Below are 24,747 nucleotides of genomic sequence, written 5' to 3' on the forward strand. Positions count from 1 at the left end.
CCAACTCTGCAATTCTGTGATTTTCAGGTGCGAATCCCTGCAAAAGACACAAGCGAAATCCGGGCGAACGACGGCTAATCGGTCCCTCTGCTCGTCCCGACGGCTGCACTACAACTTGGGGGTGCTGACGGTCAAAGATAAGAGCCTTATCTACGGGCCGCTCCCGCTGCCTCCGCCAGCGCTCTGCCCCCCTTGCCGCCGGCTCCCCGAGCCCTCGCACCGAGGGCGGGCCGGGTGGTGGTGCCGCCGCATCCCGCGCTCCGTGAGAGAGGGGGAGGCGAGGCCGGGCCGGGCCGGGCCGAGCCGAGCCGAGCCGGGCCGGGCCCGCCCCTGCCGCCGGTCCCGCCGCATCCTGCGCTCCGTGAGGGAGCGGGAGGCCGGGCCGGGCCCGCCCCTGCCGCCGGGCCCCGCCCCGCCCGTCCCCGCGGCCTGCGGCGCTGCCCGGTGCGGCGGGGCCGTCTCTGCGGGCCGGAGCGGCGCGCTGGGTGAGCTCGCTGACCCTCGCCCGGAGCGGGGACAGAGGGGAACGCGGCGGGGAACGGGCTGGGAGGAATGCGAGGCGTGCTGCTGCCAGAGGGGCGGCGGGGCCGCCAGTGCGGCCCGGGTCGTCTCGGCCCTCCCTTCCTTCCTTTCCCTTCCCTCCCTTTTCCCCAGTCCCTCCGGTGCCGGAGCCGCCGCTTTCTCCGGGGAGGGCGCAGGTTTGTCCCCCTCGGTTCGCAGCCCGCTGCCCTGCTGGGGCGAGGGGGGGCAGGGAGAGGAAGAGGAAGAGGAGGAAGGAGGAGGAAGGCGATCACGTGCGGGAGGCGGGCTGAGCGGGGCGGGGGACCGCTTCTGGGAAGGGGATCCCTGTCCGGGAAGGGGATCCCTGTCCGGGAAGGGGGTGCGTGCGGCGCTCGGGGATGCTCTGCGGGCACGGCCGCCTCTCCCGCATGCCCAGTGCCTCTCCTGCCGGCGGACCCGCAGCAGGTTTGCTTTCCCTCTCTCCTTGCGATTCCAGCCCAGCAATTCCATCCTCAGGGAGGTACGGCGACCTGTTTGTCCTGCTGGTAACGCTGCGAGCGAGCCGGGCCCTGCGACCCCCCGGCTTGCATCGCGGGAAAATGTCGTGCTGAGGGTTAATTCTGGTTAATTTAGGCAGGTTCGGAGAGGCACTGCCTGCTTTCAGCATCCGAATTTAAAGTGGGTCATACAGTGCTGAAGTGCCGCGTTTGTAATCCGTGTCGAGGGTGACGCTGGTGCGTCTGCAGAGAGAGCGGGTTAAAGCCTCAGCCTTGGGGCTCCAGCTCAAGTTACTCATTGATGGAGCGCTGACACTCGGCAGCTCCCAATTCACTGTGCTCAGGTGGCAGCAGACACAGTGGTCAGCTTTAACCTGGGAAATATTCGCCACAAATACTAAACTTGCTTGAAGAGGTTGTTTGTTTTTAAATTGTCTTAGTCCGCTTAAAGGACCATCACTGTGGTTTTGCACGACGTTGTCAATACTTTTTACTGTGCAGATTTGTCATCTGGGTTTATATAATATCTGCGTATTGTATATATTGTGTTGAATATTAATTGCTATGAAAATTGTCATTTTGTGCTGGAAATCACTGTGTTTTGGGGTATTGTTAGTGAATTCAGCATTGTGAGAAGACTAATTTCTATTTATAAGTCTGTAGTGGTGCTACTATTTTTAGTAGATGTTTTTCATCAGCTTTGCAGTTTTAAGTAGGCCAGATGCAGAGTGATTTGGGTTTTGTTTGTTTGTTTGTTGATGGTGTTCAGCGCCAGTTACTTTGCATAAAACGCACCCATGATCCTCCTGTTGTGGCACAAATCCATAATTTTAAGTATTTTTTTGTTATTCTTGTGTTAGACCTTTTCAGGGTGAATGTTGCTTTCTATAGAGCTGGCATGTTGAGAAAGATATATGTGGCCTTTTAACAATGCTGGAATTGATGAAATATTAAACTCAGATGGATTAGGCATTTGTTTTTGGTGCATTTGGGCTTAAATGTGGTTGTCTTGATGTAATGTGGTCTAATTTTCATAAATTCTCAAGCCATGATTTTTTCAAAATCAGTTTAGCACAATTGTTCTAGGCCTTCATTCAGGAGAAGGAATGTGTTTAGACTTTACCATTTTAAACTTCGTCAGAGCATCCTAGCTAAACATACAGTTATTAAAATATATTTGTTGAAATGTTTTACAGTTATCTAGTTTCTAATAAGCACAACTAAAGGATTTCACTCAGTGAATTAAGTCAGCATGAACAATATTACCAGTGATTTTGCAGAAGGTATTGATGACATGATAATGGTCAATCACACTTGTGATCAAAATCACAGCAGGGACTGTGATTTCTCATCCAGCAACTCAGATGAGTCATTTTGAAGGATCACAGATTTGTTGCTTGTTAAACATTCTCTAATTTAACTGTATGTGCTAAACATCTGTTCTTAATTTGGAATCGTTAGCAACTGTGTTAAAAGACAACTTGTACATTACCTCTCTGCCTTGCTGTCTTAAATTCAGCTGAGAGTAGAATTAGAAATGAAAATTTGAAAAAAGTAGTCTTAGAACCAAAAAACCACAACTGAATATCGTCTAATGACGTTATGCTCTCCATATTAAGTTCAGCTACTCAGTTATCAGCCTAAAATAGCATCACTTCAGATATCAGGAGTTAATTTCCATCTTGCACTGACAGAAAAATTAGATAAATTATAGAGAGGTGTGTTAAAAATAAGTATTTTCTCCTTGCGGTTCAGATGTAGGTCTTTGCTAGAAGTTGGAACTACTGCTTGGAGTAGCTAATTGTTTCTTTATAATGTCCTTTAAGAAGAAAAGTAGAGCTAAAATGTAAAACCTGAAACCTCCTTTTGTTTTGAAGCACCTTCAAGAGCTGTAAAAGAGGAATTAAGAGTGAAAAAAAATCTTACATAAGTTTATCCCATTCTGAAATGTATGTCAGTTTCTTGAAATGCTGTTTTCTTTAAGACTCAGGAATTTTCAGGGGTTGTTTGCCTGGAATAAACTTTTGCACCATTTTGTGGAATAGTTCTTGAGGGAGTGACAGAATCCTGAGTGTTTCTCACTAATACATAAAATGCCTGAGCTGTTTCAGGAGGAGTACCACAGTTCTGTGCTAGCAAAAGAATAGCTTTTCTTGTCCAAGTAGTATCTGGCTAGCAGCCTTGGGGCATATTTTTGTTGTTGATTTGGGAAAAAACCAAACAAACAAGTAGGAGTAGTCAGTGTTATAAACCAGTGTCGTGCTTAATGTTTGAGGCACTCAGTGAGGTGTTTGGCATCTTTGAAAAATTGTGTTTTGTACTTAGAGGAATGCAGACGTGATAAAATAGATGTGGTTTTGCTGTCTAAATGGTTTCTTTGGCCCACAAAGAACTCTAAGAAACTGAATGGATATTAGGCCAAATTGCTTATTTAGTGTTTAATGGAGAAAGTTTGCCATGAAATCTTCATTTCTGTGAGCTGGTGTTGGGTAGGCTGCAATATCAGCTCCAAAGAGCACAATAACAGATGTGAAGGAGAGTTAGTACCAGATTCGTTGGAGGTTTTTTAACTGTCTTTCCCTTATTTTTGTACCAGTTCTCTTTTATGCCCACCTCTCCCTCCCTGCTCTTGCAAGAAATAATTAGCTTCTTTTCTTTCCTTTTTCCTTTTCCTTTTCCTTTTTCCTTTTCCTTTTCCTTTTTCCTTTTCCTTTTTCCTTTTCCTTTTTCCTTTTCCTTTTCCTTTTTCCTTTTCCTTTTTCCTTTTCCTTTTTCCTTTTCCTTTTCCTTTTTCCTTTTCCTTTTTCCATTTCCTTTTTCCATTTCCTTTTTCCATTTCCTTTTTCCATTTCCTTTTTCCATTTCCTTTTTCCATTTCCTTTTTCCATTTCCTTTTTCCATTTCCTTTTTCCATTTCCTTTTTCCATTTCCTTTTTCATTTCCTTTTTCATTTCCTTTTTCCATTTCCTTTTTCCATTTCCTTTTTCCATTTCCTTTTTCCATTTCCTTTTTCCATTTCCTTTTTCCATTTCCTTTTTCCATTTCCTTTTTCCATTTCCTTTTTCCTTTTCCTTTTTCCTTTTTTCTTTTTCCTTTCCTTTTTCCTTTTTCCTTTTTCTTTTTCCATTTCCTTTTTCCATTTCCTTTTTCCATTTCCTTTTTCCATTTCCTTTTTCCATTTCCTTTTTCCATTTCCTTTTTCCATTTCCTTTTTCCATTTTTCCATTTTTCCATTTTTCCATTTTTCCATTTTTCCATTTTTCCATTTCCTTTTTCCATTTTTCCTTTTTCCTTTTTCCTTTTTCATTTCTTGCTATTTCTTGCGACTGGAATGTGTATGCATACATACGGCATACAAAAATACTGTATACATGGGTTAAAACAACTGAGGGGAGCTTACTGTATAAAACTGTAAAATCCCGATGTAGTTTCAGGTCTTTGGCAAGATTAGTCCACAAGATTTAAACCAAAAGAAAGGATTATGTTATTTTTTAAAAAACTCTAGTTTTGATTTGGTAATTAATTAAGTAAGAGTTGGAGCTGGATCATTTTCAAGGTCCATTCCAATCCATAGCATCCTCTGATTCGATGAAGTGAATACTGTCAGTTGGAATGTATAGGTTTTAAATGGAATGATATGTTGCCAGTTCTATACCTGGGATACTTTCTCTCTCTGTGTTTTAAGGACCTAACAGTGATAACATGCACAGGATTCATGTTTTGTAGTTTGCAATGCTAAAGCATCTTCAGTGCAGCTGAGATCTGAGGCAGACCTTTGGAACATGTTATGGTGCATCCTTTTTGTTCAGTTTTAGTATTTTCTTAACATAGGATATAGTTGCATACTAGCACAGTTCTCATAATGGCATGGTGCAGGTTTGAGCCCTGTATGGGCCATTCATTCTGGTTTGAGCTCATTTTAAAAGTAAAAGTCTGGGATATGCTCTTAAGAAGGAGTCCAGAGAGGAAGAGACTATGGAGATGAAAAGGAGGAAAGACAATGCTGATGCCAAGTTTACAAGCTGTTTACTCTGCCATTTTTCTCAGTTCTTGTAGAATAAAAAATGAAGTGTTTGGAAAAGGACAATAGTGTTTTGCAGGACATGGCTCAGTCACAGGGATTCTTTTGCTGCAGGGAAAACTAGTCCAAGGTTGGAGCACTTTGATTTGACTTTCTGAATCTAGGAGTTTCACTCTTGGGATGGAAAAGGTGACACTGCTGTTTCTTCAGATGCTCTACTAACCTGAAAATGTATTTCCTTTTTTTTTCCTTTCTCTTTTTCACCTTTTTTCAATGGTCTGATAAAAATACTGCTCAGTACAAATGTGTGCAATTGCCCTGTTACTTTTGCTAGGTCACCATGGGGGCATAGGAAATTGGGGAAACATTTTTCTCAAGGAAACTGGTGGTTTGTTGTTTTGGTTTCGTTTTTACAGGGACAAGTCACTTATGGTAAGAGCTGCTATTTCAGGATAAATCAGAGCTACTCTAGTTCTGAACACTCAGATAAAGCCAAACTCTTTGTAAGGAGCTCTCTCCTGTTCGCTGGTAAATCTTGCCCTGCTCCTCCAGTGGGAAACCTTCCCAGTCTTTAAATGTGTTACATATTTGTAACTTGTAATTCCTGCTGTGTTGCCTAATTGAAAAGCTAGAGTATTGCCAAAGCACTCTACAGTATCTTCTGCTTATGTTGGGGGAATTTTGTGGGTGTGCATCAGTTTGAATTTTTCAGTCTGACTTTGATTAAAGTGTCTGGCCCCAGGTTTGGGGTTTTTTTGTTGTTGGTGTTGGTGTTTTGTTTGTTTTCTTTTAAATATCCCTTCATGTTCACTAAGGAATATTTGTTTTGGACAGAACGGTGCTTCAAACGGTGTTTTTAAAGGCATTGAAGCATTAAAATATTTCTGAGGCAATGATGTGTTACAGTTAGGGACAGAATGAGTGCAGCTTGGAAGGGATTTAAGTACTGTTCAGGAACAGGAGCAGTGGCTATCAGGAGGTCACTAGTAATGTATCTGCTGCAAGTGGATTTCAGGAAAATTAGTTCTTGCAGTTATGTAAACAAAAGGGACAGTGTATGTCAGCAGAGTGGGTTTCATTCATTTGTAGTGGAAAACCATAAAAAATGTGTCCAGGTGTGTCAGAACTCAGTACATCCCTCTGGGTGTCCAGAGCTGCCAGGGGGCTCAGAGACCCTGGCACAAGCCCAGAACACCTGTGGGTTTGATTATGACCCGTGGACAAATTGCCAGCTTTGTATGAAGACCTGAAAGCACAGAAGTTTAAGTAGTGTAGTAATAAAATTATCACTAAGTGAAAAAATAGATTTTGGGATTTTTAGAATTGGGATCTTGGGGACAAGATGGAGGGACTTGGGCGTGTCCAGCCTTTCTTCTTCTTCTTCTCTACCTCCATCTTCTGCTGTGATGCTGGCACTTTGGGATTGGTTTAGAGTAGAAGCTCGCTGTCTAACATAGGTGATAGGTATTGGAAAGTAATTGTAAACATGTTATACGTAGTTTGTAGTATAAAGAGATAACACTGCCCCGGGGGCAGGCAGAGTGCCGCTGGCTGTCCTGCTGAGCAGACCTCGGCTGGACAGGAGAAAAATTTTTATAGATAAGATGCAATGAACAACCCTGAGACCGAGAACTGAAGAACTCTGACTCATTCTTCGAACGCGCGGGCCGAAACAGAGACTTTTCATGTGTCTCAGGGCTGCAGTAAATGGCAAACTTCCAAGACAGGTAAGCTTTGGAGACAGTCTCCAGCTCTTGGGGTTTTTTCCTTCCCCTGATTTATAGTCGGCGTTACTTCATAGGTATTGGTTTTATCTGTCTTGGCTCTTAATCAGGGTGTGTGCTGAGACTGTCAGAAGTAACACTGAGAGCCTTCTGCTCGTACTCCTGCAGGTTAATACAGCTTCATACCAGAAACTCTGTTTATTTGACTTCCAGTATAGAGTCTTTACAGATAATTGTATATTCTGTCCATGGTGTTGGCTAGAGCAATTTGTGTCTACGCCTAGATAAAGAATGAAGTTGAGCTTCATGATGGTGCCAGAGAAAACAATGGTTTGAGACCATTTTGCTTTAGGTATGTTAAAATTGTCTGAAACTGTCTTTAAGTATAACTTAAATATTAGAATGCTAGTGTTACAATACCAATTACTGTATTAAGCTCTGTTCTTGTGAGAAATTTTGGGTTTTATCCATGTTGTGTAACAGGTAGTGTAAGCATCAATGTCAGCCCTTTGATCAGAAAATATATCAGTCCTTTGATAAAGAACTGGCATGTTTTATTTGTCTCCTTATTAGGAAAGTTTTTAGCAAGGAATTGCTTTTTTTTGTTTGTTTTTGGTGGGATTTTTTGTTTGGTTTTGGGTTGTTTGTTGGGTTTTTGGTTCTTTTTTTTCTTACAAGTGAAAATTGCTGCTCTTTTGGTGTCAGCTTTTCAGTAAAAAACTACCCTGTAGTTTTCACAGTACTTGAGCATCTTGCCCACTATATTGGCCATGTCATTCTATTTTACTCATTGGAAAAAAGAAATACTTTCTGATTGTTTTTTTAACATTCACAGAAAAGCTGTTTATGGTAGCAATGTTTGGTCCATATTTAGTGTCGTCTGGACACATATACTAAGTATTCCAGGTGTTCAGTATGTTTCAACAGCAGTTATGACACAATGTTACATTGTGTGCCTTGTTACTTTATGCAAAGGTGACTTCTCTGATATTTTAAAGTAAGTTAGCATTGCCTTTTCCAAACTGCCTCCATGTGGCACTTTCAGTTTTGATTTTGCTGAGCTGCTGATAGCCTTTGACTAATCCTTTTTATTTTTTCATTTTTAATCACTTCTTTTATCTCTTCCCAGTTAAATTCTACTGTGTGGTTTTCTTCTTGGAAGGAAAAACAAATCATACATAGTGCTGTTACTCATGTATGCTACAGTAATATAGTAAACAAAAATAATTTAAACCAAGGACAATAAACTGGAAGAATAGGGGTAGAATAATGATAGAAAAGAGAAGCAGCATTCTGATGTACCCTCTCTAAGATATGTGTAAAATTGACACATGCAGTGTGTGCCATCTGCTTCTGTCAGTATGAATGAAAATAATGATGTTAATTGTAAATGTAGTTTGAAATCATGGGCAAGCTCTTGCCATGTATTGCTGAAGTCTTTAGTAGACTTTGAGAGCAGGGAAGGACTGCAGTCCTAAGCTCGATCATTTTGATTCCTTTACTTTATACTTATTATGCTAGTTAAAACTATAAATAAGTGTAAAATCTAGTTAAAACTATAAATAAGTGTAAAATCTGTATTTCACTAGAAAGTTTGAGAATTTAATTCTCTGTTTGGAAGCTTACGTTATGGGCATAATGATTAAGTGTTTAAAAAAAAAAGGCAAAACACACCTTTAATTTAAATAGATACAAACTTTGGAGGCTTTCTTTCCAGGAAAAATATGCTGTTGTTGTCTATGACTTTGAATAGGTCAGCATAGAAAACTTACTTATCTAAATATTTTACTAGCAGTTGAGTGAATATATGTAGTTATGAAGAAAACAAAAAAGCCTCAATAAATTTTACATTTTTTGAAGAAAGCATATCACAAATATACTAATGTGGGTTCTTATTTCAGAAGTTTTATTTCCCTCTTAAATGGTTTTACACTTCAGTAAGCTTGTAGATTGTCATTTCACTTGCCTAGTAGATGAAGGAAAGGTGGTGAATATAGTTTTCCTGGGTTTTGTTAAGGTGTTTGATACTGTACCTCCCAACATCCTTCTGGACAAGTCTGTGAAGTGAGCAGGTAGATGGTTGCTGGAAGAGCTGGCTGAAGGGCAGGGCTCAAAGGGTTGTAGAGAGTGGGGCTCCTCTGGGCTCTCTCCCTGTTCTGTTCACAGTTCTTATCAGTGATCTGGAGGCAGGAGTCAAATGCACTGTCAGCAGGTTTGCTGATGGTGCTCAAGTGGGAGGTGCTGTTGACACTCTCAAGGGACAAGAGGCCCTGCAGAGGGATGTGGGTGGATGGATTGGAGTGCTGAACAATCATCAGTAGCATGAAACTGAACAAGAACAAATGCCAGACTCTGCACCTGGGATAGAGCATACCTTCCACAAGTACAAATTTCAAGAGTGGCTGGGGAGCAGCACCACAGAAATGGGTCTGGGGATGCTGGCTGACAGACAGCAGGCTCAAAGTCAGCAGTGGCAAACCATCAAATGCACCACAACCAGCTGGTCAAAAGGAGTGATCATCCCACTCTATTTAGCACTGCTGCAACTTCATTTTTAGTACTTTATGCATTTCTGGGCCCCAAAATTTAAAAGGGATGTGAAGGTCCTTAAATGTGTGCAAAAGGAGGACACTGAAGCTGGTTGAAGAGCTAGAAGTAATGCCCTGTGAAAAGCATCTGAAGTCACAGGGTTAACCTAGTTTGGAGAGAAGGAGGCTGAGGGGTGGCCACACTGTTCTTTGCTGCTTTCTGAGGTGGTGAAGTGCAGAGGAAAGTTGCTGATCTCTTCTCAGTAGTGCCCAGTACCAAGGCATGTGGGAATGGCTGAAAGCTGCATCCATCATGGCAGGTTCAGACTGACAGGAGGAAATGTTTCTTTACCAAGTGTGATTGAACCATGGAAGAGTTTTCTTTGAGAAGGGGTTGATGCCCCAAGCCTGTTCAAGAGGCATTTGGGCATTGTCCCTAATGCCATACTTAAACTTTTGGTCAGCCCTGAAGTGGTCTGGCAGTTGGATAAGGTTTTCTGTCCCTTTCAGCTGAATACTCTATTCTGTTCTGCCCTCATGATGAGCCAAATAACAACCAGACTGTTATTTGCCTGAAATGCCAAGGATGTTTTTAGCTTTGAAAACACTTTTAAAAACATGTAACATAAGAGATATACTGGAAACAGGATTTTATTTTTCTGACTCTTTCAGAACAGATGTTCACAAGCATTATCACAATGTGCAGGTGTAGCCAGAAGCAGGTTCATGCAATCTTCAGTTTAGCTTGAAAACCATCACTTGAAGTCTGGCAAAGGAAAGCTACAGAACATTGCAAATCCCCTCCATCTTGTGGAGAGCCATTTGATGGTGGGACTGTGTGGGGAGAAGAGATTTCTGTCTCACTCTCTTGTCTCTTATGGCAAGGAGTTAATGGCACAGTTTGTGTCCAACACAGTTGCTATGATCTCCACCTCTCCAGGCAAGTTTGCCCATAGAGTTTCTTGGAATATTCTAAATTATGGGCTGTTTATCTTCCTGGTGAGTGTCTTTCACCTAGGCTCTGCAGAAAATTAATGTGCTGGTCTCTAAACCTCACTTCTTCATAGGATGTGTTAGTTTTGACCACACATCCTTCCTTAACCCTACCATATAGACTTACCCAAGCAATGGAACTGCCTGGAGCCAAAAGAAGTGGTGCCAGGTGAACCCAGTTTCCTTCAAATCAGAGACCCAGACACCCAGATGTCAAGCTGTCTTGAAAATATGTTACTGATATTGTAAAAACACCCTAAAAATTATCTAAAATATTAACCTTTACCAGACACAGGAAAGTAGATAACTGACTGACACACAAAGAAGGCTCTTTCTAAGAAAAATCAACTCAGAAGTTTTAAGAATGTGATTTTCACTCTTTATTTAATAATAAATTTTTTTTCTGGCTGAATTTGCATTTTGGCTTTTAAAAAACCAAACCCCAGACATCCTCACCCAGTTTATAATTTTTTTCTCTGTTTTAAAATTATTTTGGTTTTTAAAAAGCACAATAACCATGACAATAGAACAACAACAATGTCATGTATCACTTTGGATGCAAATACTCAAGTAATGTGGCAGCATGAATTCAGGCCAAGCACTGCCTGCTTCCTGAATAACAAGAATAAGGATCAGTAATAGTCACATGCAAAAGAATTGTGTGGTTTTTTCAAACGTGTGACACATCTCAATGACAAACACACCTTTTTTGCCTTCCTAAACTTGTTCCACCACTGAGTTTCTTGGCCAGGGATGCATGAAAAGCACTCCTGTGCCTGTCTGGTGCTTGTGTTGCCCACAAGGAGTGCTGAAAAGAGGCAGCTCCTCATGGGGCTGCAAGCCTGGAACCCTTCCAAGCACAGGCTGTTTTGCACAAGCAAGAACCCCTGGAGAAATGGAGCCAAGGGAAGAGCAGGACTCGCTCCCACTGCAAACTTGCGATGGGTGAGAGAGATGGGGCATGATTGGTGCTTTGGAAGTGCAAGGGAGGAGAGCTGTTGTTGCTGTTAGTGCTGAGATGGGAAGGAAAGTGTCAGGCCAAGTCACCATCCAACACTAAAAGGGAAGTGCTGCTTTTTAATAGCCCTCACGTGCCTGTAAGACAGCTGCCAAGAAGAATTTAAGAATTTTTTTTTCCTGCACACATCTGAAGCTGTCTTAGAATGTTGGTGTGATGAAATGACTGATTATGTCATTCAGGTACAAAGGAATTTTTTATTTTAATTAATGAGAGAAACTATGGGAAACAATCTTTAGCACATACTTGGTGATTAATCAGTTTGCAGAGCTGTTGCAATGAGTGCAAAAAGCTGCCAAGCTATGTCTGTTCAGTTAAAGAATCACAACATTTTGATGCCAGCTTAGTGTGACAAGAGAGGCCCTGCCATATGTCCAGACATGGATCTGATGGATCAGCAGGCAGAGCAAGACCAGGGACAAATTCTCTTGCTGTGAGTATCCCCGTATCTATAGGGCTTTGAGGGAAAAAAGTCTATCAGTAGTAAGGATTTAAGAGTACATGGGATTTATAAGCTGAATCTGATGTTTTGAGTCATGCTTCAAAACAAACTGGTAGCAAACACATTTTAAAACCACGCTTTTCTCTTTGCAAACGGCCCCACAAGGCAAATGGGTGCTGAACTAGCACATTCTGAAGCAATTCACTCTGGCTGTACTAATTGCATTGCCATCCTGTGCTTTATCTAGCAATAATACAGCCTGGAAGTAACAACTTCCTATATATTTGGCACTGAGTTCCACATCAAAATAAAATAAATATTTTAGCCAATATAGATGGGATTTTTTGGAGGTTCAGGTGTTACTTATCTTTTTGTTTTTAAATATAGCCATTGATGGCCTGATGTGAGGTTTAGATCTCATCCCAAACATTTTCCTATGGGCTGCTGTTACATAGCAGGGCACTTTAGTGTGAGGGTTTTCAGTACAAAGCAAGTGCTGTTTACAGCACTGGAGTGCTGTGATCCTGCTCACACCCTCGGGTTCAGGTGCCCAAAGTTCAGTGCAGTGCTCAAGGCACCTGACCAAGCACATGCCACTTATGTCTCCCTCCCCTACAGCCCTTTGCCAGCCATGTTTCAGGCAGCTGCTCTAGAAATAAAGGAGGAAGATAAAAAGGTGCATTGTGCTTGTCCACCCTTGCCTGGTGCTTTGAATTCCCTAAAGGTTGTTCTGTGTGACTTGACCTAGACATTGACCCTCCCTGGCTGGCTTTGTCTTCCTCAGCTGTGATGTGTGTGCTCTGGCAGCTCCCCACAGCACCTTCACTGTTCCCCTGTGTCCTTGTATCCTCCCTTGTGTTTGCCTAGTGGTGTGTTACAGACGCCCTGTTGAGCTCTGGCTGACTGTGTTCTTGCAGCTTTGGAGTTGAAACACTGTTGAAAGACAGGAGTGGGAAGAAATTCTCTATCTCTTGCCATTAACTTAGAGATAATCCACCCAGGAGGAGGCAAAGTTTTGTTCTTGAATTTCAAAAAGCTGTTCCCCCAGTGTTACAAAAACTTGTCTGATGTGGTTTGTGCTGCAGGATGTATAGCTTAATTATCTGAGCATTTTACATAAAATTAAATTTTCTGTGTGCTTCCATGAAACTTTTGTGACTTCTGAGTCCGCCATTTCTAGAAGCCTTAATTGGACAAATGTTCTTGTGGAGGATTTAAGTGAATCATGCATCAAAACTGCCTCAGTTTTATAGGAAATTCAGCCTGAAAATTCTTTCAAAAGCCTTATAGTCAGAAGAGACTTAGGGTAATTGCATTACCTTTAACCACTAGTTACACATACTTTTTTCATGGAGGAATTGTCTGGCAATGTAAGTTGCTATAGCAGCTGAATTTACAGAGCAAATAGCAGTGTATATGCTTTATAGAATGATTATTACACTATTCAGGGATTTTAATGGACTTTTCATCTTTTCTTTGTGTCAGCTCTGGATGTGCTATTAACTAACACTGCTATTTTTAAGGAATTGTATGTGGAAATTCCTTTAAGTTGTCTTCCTATTTATTGAGGGCATTTAAGTCAGTATTGAAAATCTTAAAGGATGCACAGCATCATGCTTTTATTCATTCTACTCAATGATCTCACTCTGGCAGCATGGAGAAATGACCCTTTAAATCTAGACAGTGCTCCCTTACTTCATACGACCTAATTGAACATTAATTCTCTTGCTTCACAAATCCTCTGAGAGATGAAGAGCAGCTTGATACTGTGTTAGAAACAATTTCAAGGGCCTACTTGCCTAATTCTCTTAGTCATCCGTTTAGCAAAAAGAGAACTGACATTGTAAGATGCAAATAGCTCTTGGAATTATGGGGTTTTATTGACTAATGTGGTTTGGTTTTGTTTGTTTGTTTAGAAATCCTTCCTGTATGGATCAGCCTTCTAGTGATGGTGAAACTGGGAGAAGACCACTCTAAGCAAACCCAGGATGATTCGGGTCCCAGCTGATGCAGAAAATGCTCACAGTAGCAGTGTGGAATCTTGTCCTTCCTTGCGGGATGTCCACTCCATCAATCCCACACAGCTGATGGCAAGGATTGAGTCGTATGAAGGCAGGGAGAAGAAAGGCATCTCAGATGTCAGAAGGACTTTCTGTTTGTTTGTTACATTTGATCTCTTATTCATAACCTTACTGTGGATAATAGAATTGAATGTGAGTTGTCTTTTCAGTACCTACCCTTAGACGATATATTAAGGTTTTATTCACTTCAGAGATGGTTGATAAGTTGCTCCTTTCTAGCCAAAATTATGTTATTTGTATCTGTTTAAGTTTAAGCAACTTATTTAAGCTTCCATGAGCACAGTAACCTACTCAACTGCATCTACTTTTATTCATTTACATATGTGTTTATCTCCTTATTATGAAACCTTTAGATGTTCCTGTAGTCTGTGAACCATGCTAAAAAAAACATTAGAAATCCAGTGTAGTCTTCCACCATTAAAACCAAAAATGTTACTGTATGTCTTTGAATTTAGCAAGCAGTGTGAATTTTAACAGGATTCAAGACTCTGCCTTCTGAGTAACTTTAAGTCAGTGATATTTCACTGAGGTGTTAGTCCCTGAAAGGACTTCTAATGGCCAAAACCTTTCTTTTGTTGTATTTTGTTTGATGTAAACTTGGTGTGTTACACAGTATGGATGGCAGGGTGCATTTAAATAACATAAACTCCCACAGTTGCCACCTTTTAACTCCAGCATTTGTAATCTGGTCTAAAATTTCCAGTAAGCAACATGATAGCTCATTTGTTGTTACTTCATAAGTAGCATCCTAGTTCTTGAGCTGGGTTTTCACGTGTAATCTATTTTGCATATAAGAAAGAACACAGTAGGGAGGAATCCCATTTATAGAAAGAAAAATCTGGAGTAAATATTTTTTATCAGCATTTCTTTACTAGATGAATAACCTTGGTTATTGTTTTACATTATGAAGCTTCAGGAGCTGACTGTTCAATAGCTCATTGATACAGTGAAAAATATTCGTTCTGATTTAATTTGAGAAAGAAAATTTTGCTTGCCCAAATGATGTAATTTTGAGACTAGACTTTCTGTTTCTCTCTAGGTGGAAAAGTGGTTGTAGCATAGTGTTCTGATGCAGTTCTTTTTTTAGGCCAGTTTCTCAACAGCTTGTACGACTAAAAGGAATAGAGTGGGTTTATATCTCTTGTTGAGGTTTTAGAGTACAGATTTGCACATGAGTGCTCTCAGAATATTGAAGATTCTGAATAGAAAATGCTACCAACTCATGATATCATGGTGTTTCATTTTGAATGCCACAGTATCAAGGGACCTCAAGATCACAGCAGTTTTCTTTGTAAAAAGCTGTATTTTCAGGACAACATATTATGAACCAGTGTCCTATACTGCCACATGTCAGCAAGAATAAAAAACAGGTTTTGTCATTCGAAGTCAATGAGATTAGAAGCTAAAATCTGATATCTGGGATCTGGCACGTGCTTAGGTTTTTTGTTCTGTTTTTCTTTGAATTGCTTTGTTTGTGAGAAGTCAAATAGCATTGTGTTAGGACCCTGTGTTATTGGTGCAGAATTGCTATGAGACTTCCTGTAATCATTGTTTTCACTTTGTTGCCGTTATCCAGTTTCCTTGGGTGTAGTGTAGCTTATTGTTAAATGCTTCGGGGAGTAGCTCCATGGCATTTTGAGCAAAAATCAAGGCTTCCATGGTCTTCTGTTTATCCTTATTTTAATATGGTCCTCACACAGCCACATAGTGATGAACAGCTTGGAGTGAGGGAAGTTCATCTTCCTTGTTTCTGCTGGAAACAGATAATCACACGTGATACAGCAGAGCAACCAAGGGAAAACTAGTTCGAAAGTGGCTATTTGTTAGGTAGCCATAGAGGGGAGGAAGAGGAGAAGAAATAGAAGAAATTCAGAGTTGGTGTGACTAGTCTCAGGAAAACACTGTCCTGCAGTGTAGTTGGAAAAGTGTGGAAGTGTGTAGACTTCATTGCTTTGAGATAGCGAGCATATGTTGTTGGTGGGCTTTGGTAGCTCCTTTCCTTAAAAATATGACAGTAGTCGAACTCAGTTTTAAAGCCTTCTGTTGGTGTTTTGCATAACTATTTCATGCAGTGCTTAATTACGGAATTTCATATTAAAAACAGTTGGAGATGGACACTAAGGCTTTTAATTTTCAACTAAGATAGATACTCCCTCTCATTCTCTGAGCCAATACACCTTAAATTACTTTCTTACAAGGCCAGTTTGAACAGTAGAATCCTTCTACTGGAAAGAAAAATGGTGGCTAAGGAAGATGTAATTTTGAATCTCATCAGCAAATGGAAGAATTAAACTTGAATCTTAGTTATTTGTGTGAGACTATTCTAATAGTTACAGCTTCTGCTTTTTTTACTGTGGATCTTTTGGCTCAGCTCTCTTAAAAAATTGTGTGAGGGCTGATAAGGAAGAGATCTGAAGTATAAATTCAGTTTCTGTTCTGTTTCCTATGTGAAACATGTGACTGACTAGAAACTAGGTTATGGTTGGCTTTTTGATCAGCTGTTTTGATGCTCCTTATAAGAGGTAAAACACTTTGTGAGTTTGTGTAACAGTCCTTAACATTTAATAATTTATTCCTCCCTCAATAGCTTGTTTGCTTTTATTTTGGGTCAGCCTGAAATGTTGCTTGCCTAGGCCAGATCATAATCCTAAATGTTTTCACTTCAAAAAGCCTATGTAATCTTGAAAAACAAAAAGCAACAATAGTCTTGACCTTATCATTCTTGGCAGACAGCTCTTCTGTATTTAGTTTAATGATCTTTTTGTATATCAGCAGGGAATTATTAGTTTTACTCTTCATATTTCTCTGTATTTTGTTTTCTGAAGCTGTGTGTGTTGTTGTTCCTTTGTAGGTAAAAGGAGGCATTGAGACTACCTTAGAGAAAGAAGTTCTACATTATGACTACTCTTCTTCATATTTTGATATATTTGTAAGTGTTCCTAAAAAAAGAAAAAGGAGCAGTAAAAGTATAGTTTTCCCATTCCTCCTTCCACAGATGTTTCCTAGTTTGAGTCTTGTGCAAGGGTTGATCTTTTCTTGATAATTTAAACCAGAAGGGCCAAGTTTCACCCATCTAGGGGTTGCCCAATCCTGCTCTGGCAGCAGGCTCATGGAGCCTGTAGATAGAAATGCTTAGGGCCAGTCTATGTGCATCTTTAGCTTTGGGGTGTGCGGAAAAGCAGAAGGAAAACCCGGTCAAGAATGTGACTTTGATGTGACATAAGGTAGTTTATTAAGAGGACAAGACCCACAGCCCTGCACTCCAAAATCATTTTGCTTAAACTGACATTTTTGTCCCTCATTGGGCATAAGGTGGCTGCAGGGAGGAGAGATTTGTGCCCAGGGTGGCCTGCACAGGGCAGGTTTTTCAGAGTTCTGTGTTTTAACTCAAACAGCAAGAAGAGATGACACGATGATGCTCTCTTACTATCTATAAGTACCTTAGACACATAAGAGGAAATCTATTGCATTAGGAAATTTCTTTCTTTAAGCAAGTCTGTAGCTGCACAACTCAAGTAAAAGTTTTTTCTTTACAGTTCTTCTAAAGGGCAAGATTGTTAATTCTACCAGATCTTCTTTGCCTTGCAGAGGTGACTTGGTTTGGTATCAGTCATTTTTACTGATGACCATATTCAGAATCTCTCTTTGAAACTGGTGTAAAACCCCATCCTTACTTCTGCATTGGGCATTTGCTGTACCAAATGAATTTACATACTAGACTGAAAAATTTTATAAGCTAGCAAACTATGCTCCTTCTCCCTTTTCCATTGTTTGGCTGGCAGGACTCCATGATACACCATGCTGCAGAAGGCAAAAAATGTTATCTGTAACCATTGAAATTCCTTTATCCTGTAGATGAACCAAGGGTTAAGAATATGTAATGCAAAATAATAAACTTTTATTCCCTGGAAAGGGACTAGAACTGCAAAATTGTTTGTGGGTTTTTACAGGATTTCCTCTGTTTCTACTACACATTTGCGTAAGATTAAATGGGTTTATCATACCTCTGGCTGTCTTTGATTTCTCTTCATTTTTAAGTATTTGTTTCACACTTTGTCTCCAACTTGCTTTAAAAGATGTGTTCAGAATCGAAAATCTACTGTCAAAAAATAAATAGGGAAATTGAAGCTCAGGGTCCCTGGTTCAGAGATCTTGTCTGTCTGCTATTGATTTAATTTTCTGGCCTACAAATACCATAACTTTCCTTTCTCTACTGCCAAATATAAAGACTTGCTATTGTGGGCAGCCACATAAAAAATAATTGATTATTACAATGTTAATATTTCACAAAATACTAGAAGTATAGTAGCACACTGCTAAGATCAGTGAGATGCACAGTGATGCTCAAGGTATCTGCTGGATTAACTGCAGCCAGCTGTTAGTCTGAGCTAACATAACTGTTTAGATTCCAGTCAGGTAAAGTCGTCATGAAGACACTTTGTATAGCTTTCTTGTGTTTCTAATTTATTCGTGGAATGGCACATGCTTGCACATTAGAGCCTGTCTGGGCAGGTGGATGTTGCCATTTGCTTTACAAATGGGAAATCACCTTCTATTTCTGTTTTATAAGTACACATTTGAATTTGTTTCTTGGTAACAGAATTTAGACTGTCCTAAGTTTCTTTGTAAGTAGTTAGTATTTTCGGTGAGCTGAGAATGTTGTGGTTCTTCTGTGTTCTGAATTAACCAACCAATATTTTTTCCTCTCTCTGTAGCTACTGGCAGTCTTTCGGTTTAAGGTGTTAATACTTGCATATGCAATGTGCAGACTGCGCCATTGGTGGGCAATAGCTGTGAGTAGTGGCCAAGCATCATGGAGTTTTTCCTAGAATGGATCAAGCAGACAAAATTTTAGATGCCTCTTAACCCTTGTGTGTTAAGAATCATCTTGATGTTATATTTGTTGCACGGTAGCAAATTAAAAACTTGTTTTCTGGAAGATTCTCAGCCTAAAGGCAAGGATTTAATAGAACAGTGGGTGTGATTCTTATGAGGTATCATGTTAATACAAATGGAAGGTTTATTTTTAGTCCAGTATGAATAACTGCTTGTTACCTCTGAGACTTGTTAATCAATGTTGGAAATATATTTGCATTTGTAATAGTGAACCTCCTTTGAAAACAAGAATTGGCATTATTGTGCCAGAGATCCAGGTGTCCATTAAGTCCTGCATTCTTTAAGAAGTTGCAGGTGCCACCCATTGAAACTAGCACCTGTATTGCTTCATGCTCCAATACAAAAGGTTGAATATGCATCCCTTCTTAAAAAGGAAGTTCTCAAGAGCTGTAGGCAACCACAGTGGATTGGAGCCAGTATCTTTAATGCAGCTGTATGGTGTGGATGACAAAAAATGCAAAATTTGGTGAAAAATTCATGCTTCCACCAGTCAGTACTATAGGTTGTAATACAATAGGTGTATTGCTGGCTTAGTGCTTTGTAAATCAGACTTTTTTTTCCCCTTACACTGTGGTAGGTGCATGTAGAGCATGTTCGTGTGTAACTTTCTTCAAGTGAGTAGCATGCAGTTTGCTTAGTACTCTGAGACTACATGCCATGATTTTTATAGATTGTGTAGCTAGCATGGCACAGTCACATATATCGTGGCAGCTGCTGCTCTGATTGTACTTATATTTAAATGCATGCCTCTTAAAAAGTCCTTGCTCTTAGTTGGGTAGCTTTAGGGTATTTCTTAATCCTCCAACTTGATGCTTGTGTTTGTGAGGTGGTGAGAGTGAACCCACTCTCATAATTTTAGATACATAAAGCTTCACTGGAGGTTTTGCCAAAGCCTTGAATCTTAACGTCCTACCTGTGATAAACAGAAGTTGGTTCTGCTGGTTTTTAAAGAATTGCTGGACCCAAATGCACTAGAACATATAGAGGCCTTGCTTATGTGAACAGTATTTGTTCACTGCGTTTTCAGATTTTGGGAGTTTTGAAGATATTTTATCCAGCATGCTGATTTTTTAAAATGTATCAGGGAGTATTAAGTCTTCAAAAAAATTGAAATACCACTTAACGAATTAAAATATTTATTCCAATTTATTCCCACAAAGATGTTTTGTTGTTTTAAGTGGATATTTTGATTTGGATGGTAGTGGAAAAACATTTGGAACAGCTGCTGTTTTCTTTTTTCCCAAATACATAAATAGTTGGGTTTTTTTTAAGGGACTTGATGAATAATCTACATTATCTTCATTATGCAGTGAGATCACAATTTACATACTCAGGCAGTTTAGATTCCACAAAATGCTATGTGGAAATCAATCTTTGGAGGTGTTTGTATTAGAAGTTACCTTTTATAAGGTTATTTTGATAACACTTTAAGTTAATTGTATCATGCTTGTTATATTTTATTAATCTATGTCATCTTGCATATCAGTAAATATTTAGAGCTGCAAGTAATACATAATGGCAGAAATAAGAAGCTAAATCCATTCATTAGTTTATCTCTTCTGTCTCTTTCAGTTTACAACAGCAGTGACCAGTGCCTTTTTATTAGCAAAAGTAATTATTTCACAGGTATATATTCTAATCAAATGTTTGTTTTACTTTGTTTTCTTAAAAGCAAGATTCTTTAGAGTAATTTTTGTAATGTTTTCTTTCTTTCTAGCTGTTCTCACAGGGTGCTTTTGGCTATGTGCTGCCCATCATATCATTCATACTTGCCTGGATTGAAACTTGGTTCCTGGACTTTAAAGTGTTACCACAAGAAGCTGAAGAAGAAAATAGTAAGCTTGTGTTATTTCCCTTCAGTCACTGCCTTTGGGAACACTTGATCCCATGTTAACTGGCAGAAGAATGCTTCTTTCAGCTTCTCAAAATTTGAAAGGCTGTAGAAAAAATGAAATCAAATGTCATGATTTTTTCCTCTTGGAAAGAGGAACATATGCCTTCAAAGAAGTGAGGTGTTAATTAATTTAGGGAGGCAAAGTTAAAAGTCAGAAGGGCCAGATGAGCAGTTTTGTCAAGCACTTGGGAATGTGTTTAATTTTGTATGCTTGAGGTATTCCAGAATTCCCACTTCTTCCTTGTCAAACCACCACATTAATTTAACTAAGTTGGGCTTGTAAAACTTTATTTTCTGGATAATGCATAAAGTGTCTGGCTCCTCTTTTAGGAAGAGTAGACACAGTAACTAATTCAATGTCACTAACTCTTCTTTTGAGGTGGAAAGGGGAAAGCAAAGAAGTGTTGTGGAGAGTCTGTTTCATATACAGGCAGAATGAGACCAGAACAAGTGTGAATTTCAACCTTTGAGATGAGGCATTAGGTCATCTGACACTCAATATATTCAACTAAATGGAGGAAATCCACTGTTTCAGTTGAAAGAGAATACTGCTTGAGGGGTGAGGGGAGGAAAGCTTGCAGATGCTTGTGAGTTTCAATAGCAGAAGAGTAATTATACAGCCAACCTGTTATTTATGCATCATTACCTGAAATACAGTCTGAAACTCTGTTGGAAGGGCATGTTTATCTGTTAGGTAAATCAAAAAACCTGTATGTAAGCATGGATGCCTCCATTTTTATGTGCTCTGAGTGTAGTCTTTCTGTTTGGATCCCTTTCCTCTTCTTTTTCACTGGTCTGAGAAGGAAGGTGGTTGAATGAGAACAGTGGGGTTTACCTGGAGAAAAAGAAACTTAAAGTAACTTTTTTTTATCTTGTAAGGGGATGAGGAAATGCAGCTGCATCACAGTGTTATCTAAATAAGATAAGAAATCTAACCAGTTTGGAGACTTTTGCATTTTTTCATATTGAATATTCACAGACAAAATATTCCATACATACACATGCAAATAGTTCATGAAGGCTGCAGAAACTGAATATGTTGAGACAGATAGGTGAAAGCAAGCCATAGTGTAGAGTCATAGCGGCAAAGAGAGAAAATAATTTATTTGGTTTTGCATGGCACCTCATTGATCATTAAAAATACATCTCAGAAGTTTTCATTAGCCAGGGAATATTGATGAATTTACATATGGCAACATAATCAAGTAATCACACATAGTAGAAGGAAAAATTCCTTAATTCATGTGTGCAATATCTGTTTTGCTAGTATATGTCACCTTAGCTGCCAGCATTTAAATAATAAACATAAGTGTTAAATTAATTGTTGATGCTTTTCAAAAATATATTTATTTAAAGAAGTAACTAGTTAGAAGTGCTAATATAATACATCAGTCTTCAAGATTCTTCATCAGTATTTATCTTTAAGATTTTATGTGTTAGCATTGAGGAATTATTTTCTGCTATTTTTTTTTCTTTTAGGATTTTTGATAGCACAGGATGCTTCAGAACGAGCAGCTCTTCTTCACCCAGGAGTCCTCTCTGATGGGCAGTTCTATTCTCCCCCTGAGTCTGTAGCAGGTACTTGCATTGGCTTAGTGACAGATGTTTCATATTCACTTTACACTCCTGCATATTTCATGCCCTTCAAGAAGGGAAGGGGAAAAATATATTTTTGTTTTTAAATGAAAACTGTATTTATCATCCTAAAATGCAAGATTCTTTTTTGTTCAGTAATTCAGTTTAATTACTGTCTACCAGATGAGTTACAAGACATATGATTAGTGTGTAAGTCATAGTTAAGTCATGTTCTGACTAAAAGCAAGGTGAGTCTGAAATAAAATGGCACCACAACCAAAAGGAGGCAGTTATGGTTTTGTTTCTGCCATCAGTGATCTTTGTGGGCTCCTTCCAGCCTGAGATGTTCTGTGACTCTGTGGTCTCTTATCTGCCAGCAATAGCATTTATGCAGCAATGCACAATTTAATCCAGCCTAAATTTGGAGCTTTATACTGTCTTAGGATAGACAATGAATCTGAAACTGCTGTAAGGCAAACTGAAACTTCAGTCAGAACTTCTTTTCTTTTCTCATACCAAAAAGAAAAAAGCCTTCTCTCTATAAAAGGGTTCAGCTGTCTGGGTAAATCAGATATACCTCTGCATATAATTTGCCTTGTCTAATTGAGATATGAACTGATTAAATAAAAAATAAATGTAAATCCTGCAAGATCCAAGAATGTGTCTCAAGCATTTCAAGAAATAAGTAATTTCTTAATAGATGGAATCAATTCGAGTTACCTGAGAATGCAGTGGTGATCCCCAACTCCTCTATCAGTCTTTTTTCCCCTAAAATGTAAACCTCCTCTGCAAAGGTTATGTATAATGCAATATAATTAAAATAATATCTGTGCTGTATAATGCTATATATTAAAATAATATCTGGCAGTTGCTACAGGTAAGTTTGCCTCTCTTGCAGTATGGAGTTATACATGTTGGTGATATTTTTCATTTTAATGTCTGTCTGCTTTCTCTGTGCTGAGCATCTTGCCTTAGTGAAGATGACTCCGAGCTCCATCTAGGGGTCACTGAGCATTAGTGTCGAGTATAACCAGTGATTCAGAGTGAAAATGGATTTTAGCTACAACTGTGGGTCTGCTTTGAGGAATAATGGAAGTATTGTACCGGACTCAGCTGTTCAGCTGGGTTTTGTGGTGTTTTTTTTTAGCAACAGAATACACAGTGTGAGAGGAAGTGCAAGTGAAGCCAACATGTTTTTCTAGACATTGTGGCTGGGTCAGTGTTGCTTGTGCAGTGAGATGTGTTTCAGCATGCATGTATTGACTGTAGGTGTGCCTTTACTTTCAGCTTGTCTAGTGAGATTCAGTAACAGCTCAGGTGCTTTCTCCAGGTCTGCCCTGACTGCCAAGTACATTTTAAGCACCCTTTATGGGTATGAGACACAAAAGAAACAGTCAGATTAATATATTTGAACTAACACACACTGGTAGTCACAGAGTGAAACTGCTGGATAATGTAGAGTAAAAATAGCTCATGATTAAAATTTTTCTTCAAAAATCTGCATTTCTTTCTAAGAAGACAAACTATGGATTGTTCCAAGAGAGCAGTTTTTGGTCACATTGCCATACATATTGATTTGACAAATATGCAGAGATAAGCTATCCCCTGTGATTGTGCAGTGGGGAATAAACCTCTCTGCTGATATGGCAACATATTTTAAAATAAATCTTTGCTTTTAGGAGGTGACGTATAAACTGAGCTCTGTTGGAATTGTCAGCATATTTGTCTCTTTTTGTCTTTCTTGAAGCTGCACCTGTCCAGGGACATGCCCTGGAGCCACTTCTTTATATGGGGTGACCCTTCATCATCGACATTGGTTACTTGGTAACCAAGTCTATTCTGGAGGTTGCAGGTGGAAAATCAGCCTGGAAGGAGTAAATTTATTCAGTTTCTGTACAATTTGAGCTTCAAAACACAGCTGATATGCTATTCCAAGAAATGAAAGACATTCAGACTAATTTGTCAAAAAAAAAACCCCAAAAACTTAAACATTTTTGTGTCTTTTAGCTTCTCTCAACTGATCTACAGCATTCTTGTCTTCCTTTTCAGGTTCTGATGAAGACTCTGAAGAAAAACAAGACAGTGAAAAACCAATTGTATAGCAAATAAGAAAAAGCAGGTAAGTCCTTTTGCATAGAACCAGAATATTCCTAAAGATATGCTTTTTCTTCTTAGTTCCTTTCCAAACAAATTAACTGGTATGTTAACTCTTCAGAGTTCATAATTTTTGAACTCAGTCTGTCTCTCATAGCAGCTTTCAAGAAGGAAATCCTGTGAAGCTCTTGAGAGCACAAAGTCGGGCTCCTTTGCATTTATTTTTTGGTTCTCCTGGAAAGGACAGTAGTGGACCAGATGTGTAAAAGCTCCTTTTTTGGCAGCAAAGAGATATACTTCTTTGGAGATGAAAGCACAAGAATGCTAGGAAGGGATTTTCTTTGGTTTAAATCTAGGACAAATATGCCTAAAGATTTCATGGGCAAATCTGATTTACTATTTCCCCTTTTGTTTAATATTACAAATGGATTACACTGGAGCAGCCTCATCTTAACATTTTTGTAGTGTACTTTGTTTAAATAT

The 24,747-nt window shown here is 39.4% G+C and overlaps 1 protein-coding gene across 7 annotated transcripts; it reads left to right on the forward strand.

Annotated features, from left to right (window-relative positions):
- Positions 1-381: 381 nt before the first annotated feature.
- Positions 382-24,289, forward strand: STARD3NL (STARD3 N-terminal like). 7 transcript variants are annotated; one of them, XM_064704906.1, is made up of 8 exons: positions 382-485; positions 13,641-13,937; positions 16,657-16,734; positions 18,521-18,598; positions 20,274-20,327; positions 20,419-20,536; positions 22,075-22,173; positions 24,220-24,289. In XM_064704906.1, exons 2-8 carry the CDS (start codon positions 13,713-13,715, stop codon positions 24,270-24,272), a joined length of 705 nt encoding a protein of 234 aa, XP_064560976.1. In that variant the 5' UTR covers positions 382-485; positions 13,641-13,712; the 3' UTR covers positions 24,273-24,289. The 7 variants fall into 7 exon arrangements, with proteins under 7 accessions (XP_064560976.1, XP_064560984.1, XP_064560982.1 ...); XM_064704912.1 differs by lacking the exon at positions 382-485 and adding an exon at positions 562-698; XM_064704908.1 differs by lacking the exon at positions 382-485 and adding an exon at positions 789-966.
- Positions 24,290-24,747: the final 458 nt, after the last annotated feature.

This window comes from Zonotrichia leucophrys, chromosome 2, assembly GCF_028769735.1.
Source record: "Zonotrichia leucophrys gambelii isolate GWCS_2022_RI chromosome 2, RI_Zleu_2.0, whole genome shotgun sequence".
NCBI lineage: Eukaryota > Metazoa > Chordata > Aves > Passeriformes > Passerellidae > Zonotrichia > Zonotrichia leucophrys.